General features: G+C 37.9%; 1 protein-coding gene across 1 annotated transcript in view; it reads right to left on the bottom strand.

The window, feature by feature from the left end:
• Positions 1 to 330: 330 nt before the first annotated feature.
• Positions 331 to 9925, bottom strand: part of TET2 (tet methylcytosine dioxygenase 2) — a 137257-nt gene continuing 127662 nt past the window's right edge. The window contains exons 9-11 of the mRNA XM_081251958.1: positions 9703 to 9840; positions 7059 to 7413; positions 331 to 5065 (exon numbers count right to left, since the gene is read on the bottom strand). Of these exons, the coding sequence (XP_081108084.1) occupies positions 3609 to 5065; positions 7059 to 7413; positions 9703 to 9840 (1950 nt within the window). The 3' untranslated portion in view covers positions 331 to 3608. The remainder of the gene's footprint in view (positions 5066 to 7058; positions 7414 to 9702; positions 9841 to 9925) is intronic.

Raw genomic sequence — 9925 nt, 5'->3', positions numbered from 1 at the left:
AACCCTGGCGTCCCTGCTGTCACCGATAGCCGTCAGACTCTACACCAGGAGGGATGGTCAGCCTGTGGTCAGCAGAAGTGCTGTTACACCACTCCTGACTTACACTGGCTACACATGCAAAGTGAAGGGGCTAACAAGTAAGCTTGAAAACAAAGTTGAATAACTAGAGAAATATGTTGGCCTTAATTATTTCGATGTCACCTTATAGTTCACTATTAAGAATCACCATCTACAAAGTATCTTTAAAAAGCAATTTCTTTTCATTCCCTTTTGCCTCACTGAGGTGGCAGTAATTCAGGCAGTAAATAGAAACTTCAACAATACTTAGAGTGCATTAAATAAATATAAATTTTATTAAAAACACTCACATAGCGTTATCAGGAATGATATAATAATAAACGCTTTCAAATAACCTGCATTCATAACATTACAATACTTACAGTATTTATAACCATCCTCAGATTTTTATAGACAACCAAACATCTCATGAAAATGAAACTGTTTTTTAAAAAAGCGTAGAAAAATGCACACAGAATTCATTATATTAGTGTCAAACTGCAAAAGTTTCCTACACAAGTTAACCACTAGCTTTAGAAGTGAACTGTACACCACTGTGCGTCAATCAAGATGAAAAATTCATTCAAGTAAAGTTGACACCACTCAGAAGCATTTTCAAGTATGGCTATATAGTCAACCTGATATTCCTATATAAGCAAATGGGAGATCTGCTTTCCATTCATTCTGAGGCAGGTTTGATATTTACAATTATAGATCTGATATTTACAATATGCCACTCAATTTCCTCTCTTCCTCCCTACCTAACCTCTCCTCAAACCCCCGAACTATACTTCCTGCTCTTGTTGGCCAGCAGTTTGACAAATGACAGTGGATGATACAGAAACCAAATATTCACTCATATTGGGATGGCTGACTCAAAACCAACAAATGTGCATGAAGTAATCAAATATTTGGGGTTAGATATATGGTATATGCAAAATATTAAAATCATGCAGTTTGACAAATACAAATGTTCTTGAAATGCCTGTAAATTGATTACAGCCAAAAACTGGAGAAATTTTTTAAAAGACAAAAGCCATGTTATAAAGATTTGACCAATAAAACTCAAAGGCCTCTGTTGATTAAGAATTTATTTGAAATGTTAGTAAGCAAAAATGTACACAGACTAAGACATAATTGTACAGTTGATTGCACACCATCCCCCTAAGTGTTTTGTTTGTGTAGAGAAGTCCTCATGGATCTGTGCCTGTATTGGTTACAGGATCAAAACATCTTTATTTAGAGAGTTAAGGACTCTAGCCAACAGTCACTTGCCAAACTCCTGCCTTACAATTTTCCCTTTATCAGCTCAGTGCATTCTATTTTCATGTAATTTTTTTCTGCTTGAAACAGTCAAAAGATTCTCCAAACTCTTAAAATGCTTTTCTTTACAATAAAAAGAGCCAACAGATTTACAAAATTAGTTTTAGTTACATCAGGACATATACAAGTAAAATAGGAGGGATTCAAAATAAAAGGGTTAAATCCCTGAAAAAGAATATATTTATTAACCTACAACAATTTTACATAAACACAGGTGACATGTTGGCATAAGGAGAACATGAGCTGAAATATCCCTGAATTTTTAGAACAAAAGGTTGAAGTTCAAGTTATACTTGCTAAGAAATCAAGTATTGAAAAAAGGTATGCTTTTTTTTTTTTAATAAAAAAAAGACTTGGAAAAAAATGATGGTACACAATGCTATAAGCTTTCACTCTCAGTTCAATATCCTATTGCCAAACTAGTGTTGAGGTATATGACAAATAGGAACATCACTCAAACCTTTAATGAATTCTTAGCTCACATTATGATATATTTATAGCAGGCTGAGTAGCACCATCATGATGTGAATTCTGCTTCAAATCCATATATATATATATATATATATATATTTAATTTCTTTTTACAGTACTAAAATACTAAAGCATTGCGTTAAAAAAGTTTTGTTTACAATTTAATTTACTTACTATACATCTCTTTCACTTCTTTATACAAATTAATGATTTAAAACCACCACAGCAAACCAGCTGCCTGTTTTTTTTTTCTTTTAATTAATAGATTCACATGGAACTAACCCTGTTTATTAATCTTATGCAGGCATCAGTCTGCTCAATCTTCCTGGTAAAGAGGACACTTAAGCTAAGAAATGACAATATCACAATGTACAATTATCAACACAAAGGCAGCGCTGAAGAGCATACAGATCCATAAAATAGCATTGCTTAAGTGAACTAGCTTTGTTGAGTCTGTAGCATGCGGTTAATCACTACCTGCAGTTAACAGAAAATTCATAAAACTCTACATATTTGAGCAATGAACTTGTCATACAATTTTGTAAAAAACTGTTTTACAGTATAGCATGTGAGATGAGCACCAGAAAACATGTATTTTGTGGACTAATGTATTCCCTTGAATCCAATAAGTCCCGTTTTGGATTTAACTGGCTATAATAAAAATGGACACATTGCTCATCAGCAGATGCATGGCTAAAAGCAAAAATATTTAAAAAGCTTTCTTTGTTTCCTTAAAAAAATCAACTTTGCATTCTAAAATGAAAGTAAACTTTTTTTTTTTTTTAACATCTCAGTACCTTAGCATTGTTCAAGTTGTCAAAGCTTAGGTAGACAAAGTGCTTCTAAAACACCATTTAAAATATTTATAGATATACATGTTTGTGCACATATACATATTTGTGTGTATATATATATGTACATATATATGTTTATTGTCCTACAAGGACTTCACTGGATGAGCAAAATCCAGAGGCCTTTAAAATGTCCACATTTTAAAAACTAAGCTTGTGTAAGAATAGGTAATTACGATTAAAAACTTGAATGAAAAGGTACCCCCATGATTCAAGGGCACTGCAGTACACTGATAGCATCTTGATGATATAAAGGCATTAATTTTCAACTGTTAAAGACACCATTTTCTTAGCACCATTTCTTAGAACATCCAAACAAATTCAGTGTTTTGCTGTCTATTCATTTATGCTTCCTGTAGCTATTTTGATAAATAAAAGTTAATATTAAGATTACAGTAAAAACCGCATGTTAAAAAGCCATAATTCCAGTATTTCAGTACATTGTATATTCAGCACCAGATGGTATTTTAAGATTCCTGCCCCTGTAATACTACAGTACTTGTTTGTTTGATTTGTGTTCCACGACTATGCAAACTTGGTATTATTAAAAGTGGTCACAGATGTGTAGAGTTGTAAGGGGGAAAAATATCACATTTAAATATCATCTCGTCCAATAATAGAACCAGTGTTTAAAAATGTAAATTGTGGAACACTTTCTTCTCCACCTTCTTTTTGCATAGAATGCTTTGGTCTTTTGCCTAGATTCCATCTGTGACCACTTAGGAGTCAGTGGAAATTAAGTGCTATGGTAAGATGACCTCTTTCTTTGCTGGTGAGCTGAGGTTCATCTCACCACATTTGTCAGGAATACTGTGTCCTTTCCCCACTGCCCACATCATGAGAACTACACTATGGACAGATTGGTTGTGGTCTTTTCAAATGAGGTAACCAACACAAGGGGCGACATCATATGTATCTGTTGTAAGGCCCCGTGACCCTAGTGAAGGCGTATGGAGATGTAGTTACTGTGGAGTCTGTGGTCACGGACATGGTCCTTTCGGCAAGGGACTTGATGAAGCGCAGGTAAGTGGGCTCGGCAGGTTCATGCGGCTCAGTGGGCTCCCGTTTCACTTTTTTGCCGTGGGTTTTCTGAGGCACATAGTCTGGGCCATACTTTTCACACTCCTCCTCTTTCTCGCGGGCTTTCTCGGCCATTTTGGCTTCCCAGAGCGCCAAGCCATGTTTTGGCTCATTCATGCTCTTGTGCTGGTAAAAGACGAGTGAGATCCTGGTTGGGTGATTCCTGTTGGGATTCTTTAAAGGGGTTGTGGCATGCAGCTCGCGCTTTGCACACTCGATGAGAATGGACCCATGAGTCGGAGCCACAGCCACTCCCCCAATGTCAGGGTCCAGGAAGCTCTGCTCGCTATCAGACCAGACCTCGTCATTGTCGTCAGCAGCACAAGGCTGCTTTTCCTGACTGCCAGCATCGTGTACTTTGTGGAAGCCTTCTTGGACAGAAGCAGTTTCATCATGGTTAAGACCTGGAAGCGTCTTAGATAACCCATTTGCTGTGTGGGAGAGCATGTCATTCTCCTTGTTTGGGAGATGCAGGGCATGAAGAGAGCTGTTGAACATGCTCGGAGCTGCACTGTAGTTATGGATTAAATGAGAAGATGGGTGATGCTCACCATTTTTATAGTCTGTGTTTGGATTGCTCAGATTGGGTGGTAATCGAGAGGCAGCCCCCATGAAGTGGCCATCCATCTTATGAGCGGAATAAGGAGGAAATGTACCTACATGGTGTATATTTGGTCTAAGAGTACAACTGCTGAAGGCATCTCCTTGCATATTTTGGTTTCCGTAACCTAAGTACTTAGAAGTAAAACTCTGGCTATTTCCGAACCTCGGCTGGTAAAGCGTATGGATGGGTGGTAGATTTAGCTTAGACAGAGGATCTTGGTTTGGATACCTGTATAGATCCATGGGCTGAGACTGGGGAGAATAGGAACCCAGATATTGGGAGCACTTGTCCATTGATATGTTTCCATTGCATTGATATGATGATGGATATTGGTTATTCTGATTCAAAAGCCCAGGGTAGGGGCTCATAGGATTAGAAGAATTCAAATATGAACCTGCAGCTTGGGATGAGGTGGAATAGAGGTTCATAGGGTTGGCGCCTCCATAAATATCTGAAGTGTGTGAAGAGCTTGGATAAGGACTAACTGGATTGGGCCTTCTCGTGTATAGACTGGTGGATCCAGAAGAAGTGTAAGAGCTGACAGACTCTGACTGAGGGTTATCAGTGAAGGGGTGATGTGGCTGCTGCAGCTGTGGTGGCTGCTTCTGTGGCTGTGGAAGCTGCTTCTGCAGTTGGGGCTGGGGCTGCTGCACGACTGGTCCTGAAAGTCGCAGAAGTTCTGTGGACAGGATAAGAGAGAGCAAGGACAAACATGCTCGATCAGCACTTTATGAGAACTAGTGAGGATGTCTACATGTATGTGAGAACCATCACTAGAATTATGCAACACCCATCACACGAGGACAAGAGCAATGTCACAGCTCTCTAATCACTGTCTGGCACAATTTTTTGTGTCTAGAGCATTAGAAATAAAATGGCAGAGCACACAGCAGTACATTTTGGTAAATGGTGAAAAATGTAATAAAACATCCAAAAGCCATTCCATTGAGAGCATCGTGTTCTCTGGAGCTTCTGCGCATTTGATCAAGCCACACTCTCTACTTGAAGTGCCCTGCCCCCTCCTCCCCATCTCCCTGTCCTTCCTTGACATAGTTATCACTTCCTCAAGGAAGCCGTCTATAAACCCAACTTCTAGTGCTTTTGTAATACTTTGTCATAGCCACTGCAAACATCAGTCAGATAAAGCAACAGTCATAATGTACTGGAATTATCCATTTTTAGTCCCCTCCTCACCTCACTGCAAAGTAGTCCCTTGAGGGAAAGGACCATGTCTTATTTTACTTTATTTCTCCATTGCCTGGCATGCAATCAAATATGTTAAATAGGTAATGTAGCAAAAAATTTGTTATGGAAGATTCAGCAATGTTATGAGTAAAAGAATGACATTCATTTAAATACCCAAAGCACCTTATACAATTGGCAAACCCTATTTCATTAGCGTGCCTTCCAGGAAGGAAATTTACACAGTTGTAGATACAACTTTAAAGGAACTTACAGCTTTGTAAATGAAACTTTTAAAAGTCATACTTCTGTTTCATGACCACACTTAAAAGAAAGAGTAATATGAGATGAGAACAGATAAATGGAGCCGCAGTGGCAGTCCTGAGAACTGAAACAATCACTGCAGAGGCCAGTTAGAAGGAACTAGACACAAAGTTCTAACTGATTGTACTTTATAGCTAACTTAAAAGAGATATCAGGGAGTGGATAGGATTTACTTCTCTTAGTGTAAGTCAACCAATCAACAAATATCTATTAAACATCTTTGACATATTATTCTAAATTACTTAGTTTTATCCCTGAGCTTCAAAATCAATCAGTAGGGAGATTTGACTTTGTGAAGCAAAGACGGTTGGTTCTAAGCAGAGCATTACACTAATGCAAAAGATATGCATTTTTCTTTTGTTAATGGCTAGGCCAATACCATCTCTGAAATTTGGATATGGACATCACATTGTATGATTTCTCTTTTTAGAGTATTAACTGTAGATAAAGCAAGAAACAGAATATCCACTATCATTGATAAATAATGCTCTATTGCTATTACTACAGATGTGATCTATTTTGATGGGTAAAAGCTTTTTAAGAGCTATATGTTGATTCCTCTCATAAACCTCAGACTCAACATGGCTAAAGAAAGGTATCTTATTCTCCTGCCCTTCCCTCATAAATCTTATTTTCAAACTTACCTCAATAAATAGTACTGTTTTAATTATCTAGGCTTATAACTTGGGAGTCATCCTTAAATATTTTTTCTCCTTCATTCTAATGGTTTGTCACTAACGTATTGATAATCATTTTGGAAGAATTTGCTTCTGTCATCTTATGCTATATCTTCATTGCTACCACCAAAACTCAAGCTCTTATTACTTCACTCTTGGTTTACTGCATCAATCTCCAAACTATTAGTTCCTCTACCTCTAATTTGGCTTGTCTGTCGTTGATGGATTAACACTAATTTCACCATATCACTTACCATAAAACTTTGCCATTTATTATAGAATAAAATCCAAACTTCTCCCTCACACTGGGGCTGATGCCACACCTCACTACCATCTCCAAGAACAAAGCCTGGGTCTTGCTACTTTAGAGAAAATTCCAGTACAGAACTAAGACCATGATTGAACATAATCTTCCAAAGTTAACAATGTTCATTTTTAAAATAAGTGTCACGTAACACATATATCTACAATGCTTCACATTAAATTTACCTGCCAACTGTTTCACCTGGCTTCCATTTTCGATCTGTTTTGTACGAGAGGAGGCTGACTTTTCCTTTTCATTCTTATTTGTGCTGTTCTCCAAAGAGGAAAGCTTTTCAGCTGCAGCTTTCTTGGCTTCTAGTTTCCTCTGTCGGCATGTCTTGACTGGCTCTGCTAACATCCTGACTTTCCGTCGAAAAGAACTCAGTACCTGAATGGCACCATTTCGTTTTTTCTCCTCCTGAGCTTCTACACTCCCAAACTCATCCACATCAGAGACTTTGTAGAGAGGCAGAACATGGAGCTGCTCATCCTCAGGTTTTCCTCCAATTTCTCGATTGTCTTCTCTAGTGAGGGTGCATACCTGGTAGGGAAATAAGACAGCACAGACTCAGTTTCAGTCCAGATGACAGCTGGTGTATGTGTGCATGTGTTTTCTCTTCACAATATTTAGATTTGTGGTGCTGGCCTACTGGACCAGATTGGTTTGTTACCATAAAGCCATGATTGTCTGTTATTAATGAAAATTGCATCAAGATGTACATCAAGATAAACAAGTTCATGTTGACTTTTTTTTTTTTTGGAATCTATCAGGAACTGTTACCTGCAGTGACCCTGTTCTTCACATACATTTCTAAGGGAAGAAGCTTCAAAAAGAAGCTACAAGTTTCCTCTACCAAATGACTTCCTCTGCTTTTGTTAACATCACATTCGCCTCATCTCATACTTTGTACACAAAGAGATTTCACATCTTTCCTCACAGCTAACTCTCCTTAACTGTGTTTAAGAAATTTCCACAGGATACCAAAGTGAAATCTAAATAATATAAAATTGAAGATTTGATTGATACAGGTAATATGTAAGTTAACACTGCTTCTACCTTTCTTTTCCCTCCTCTGTACTTTATGAAATCTAATTTATTGTTTCTCTTCTCAGTCATTTCTCTTCTGCAGAGAAAAAAAAAAGCTACTTCTGCTGCTTTGATAATTTGATAGTACTTTTTTCTTTTGTTGGCCACAATCACATTGGCTTTGATGAAAGACTGTTGGTTTTAAAATACTAGCTTTTAGTATTTAGTGTTTTTAATTAATGGAGAAAATGCGACCACAGTTATTTAAAACCCAAGGTAATACAAAATCATTGAAAGATACTCTTGAAAGGAATGTGATGATTATATTAGATTTACCTTTATAAATAAGTTTAACATGCAATGGTATTAAAATGAGCATTTCACTTTGTACACATAAGTCTTCCCAAATCCTTGCCTCTGAGCACTTGTCATCTTTTCCCACAATTTATCCCTACTCGCTTCTACCTCTCTAGTGCTGCTTTCCATTTCACCTCACAGAACCTGTGACCTATCAGAGACAAATTCCCCTTCATTCAAAAACTTTCTCAACCTCTGCCCACTCTCCATCACCTTGCTGGAGAAAAACCTGGTTATCTTTAAGACCTACTATAGCTCCAGCTATCATTTATTTCTTCTACTTCCCAGAATCTAGCAGAGGCTCCAAATAATGAGCAGGTGTTCGATACCTGATGAGTGACGGTGTTAGATATTGTGGATGATAAGTCTCATGTTTGGTCTCCTGAATCAGAAATCAGCAAACTAGGGCCTGTGGCCAAACTGCCTTGCAGCCTGTTTCTATATGGCCAGTGAACTAAGAATGTATTTTTTGCATTTTTTAAAGAACTTTTTATTGAAAAAATCCCAAACAAAGAATATGACAGAGATCCTACGTGGCCTGCAAAGCTTTTAACAGAAAACTTTTCCAGCCCCTGCTCTAGACCATTAATCCAATACCTTCTTTGTTTCTCAACAAAAATTTCACACCAGATTCCTCGAATTAATTCCACTACTGCCTACTATCTCTCTGAATTCTTTTCTACACTATAATTTAACTATAGTGCCTGCCTTTATTTTCCATGTTAGGTCTCATTGGTCATCTTCCTCAATTACACCTGTATCCATGTTGATAACTCATTAGGTTGATTAATTTATAGTTTCTGTACTTGAGCTTTTTCATTCTTTATCTCCACTCTGAGTCATCTCTTTAGGTGCAAGGCCACACCCTGGGTTTTGATGGTATGCAACATTGCTCCCCCTAAGACGGATCCATTTTCTCCCCTTACCAAAGCCTTCAAATACAAGGACCAATCCATTTTACCCACTGTAGTATGTAGTTACAATGGGTTCTTTTGCACTTTGAACCTTCTGTAGTAGTTGGTGTGACATCGATGATGCATTTTTCATTTATACTTTTCTCTGCAAGCTGGACTGGTACCTTAGCTCATATGTGGCTTTTTGCTTAACTGATTATAACCTACTAGATATCTGACAGTGAATTTTGAAAGAAGTTTTTTGGGCATCTGATTGTAGCTGGCGAGGCTTAGTCACTGGTTTAGATTAGCACCAAGAATTTCCATGATTTTCACATGCTTGTCAATACAGTTTTCCACTAATGTGACATGCCAGCCTGTTATGAGAGTACTAGTTATGCAAAACAGTGTCACCTTGCAATATCAATCATTCATGAAAACACTGTTCTCTGCAGGGACACTGGCAGAAAACATATTACTCTAAATGTTGCTAACTTCCAGTCCTCTACTCTTCAACAGGACATGCTGCTAAGCTCTCCTCAGCACCACTTACCAATGTGCTGCCATTCTGCATGTTGTGCAAGTCTCTATGGGCATGAGCACAGAAGTCCAAACATGCAGTGACCCCTGAGAATGGACGGCCTTCCTTCAGACCCAGACGGCACTCTGGTGCTCTGTGTTCATATTCAATCTGAAAAATAGAAGCAAGTGTGTGACTGGGGAAGTACTTAGGCATTTCAAATTTTTAGGCACACATTTGACAAAAAAGTACAAGA

This window comes from Mesoplodon bidens (genome assembly GCF_964165515.1).
Source record: "Mesoplodon bidens genome assembly, chromosome: 1".
NCBI lineage: Eukaryota > Metazoa > Chordata > Mammalia > Artiodactyla > Ziphiidae > Mesoplodon > Mesoplodon bidens.
The sequence above is the reverse complement of the archived record's forward strand: the minus strand, read 5'-3'. Positions and strand labels throughout refer to the sequence as shown.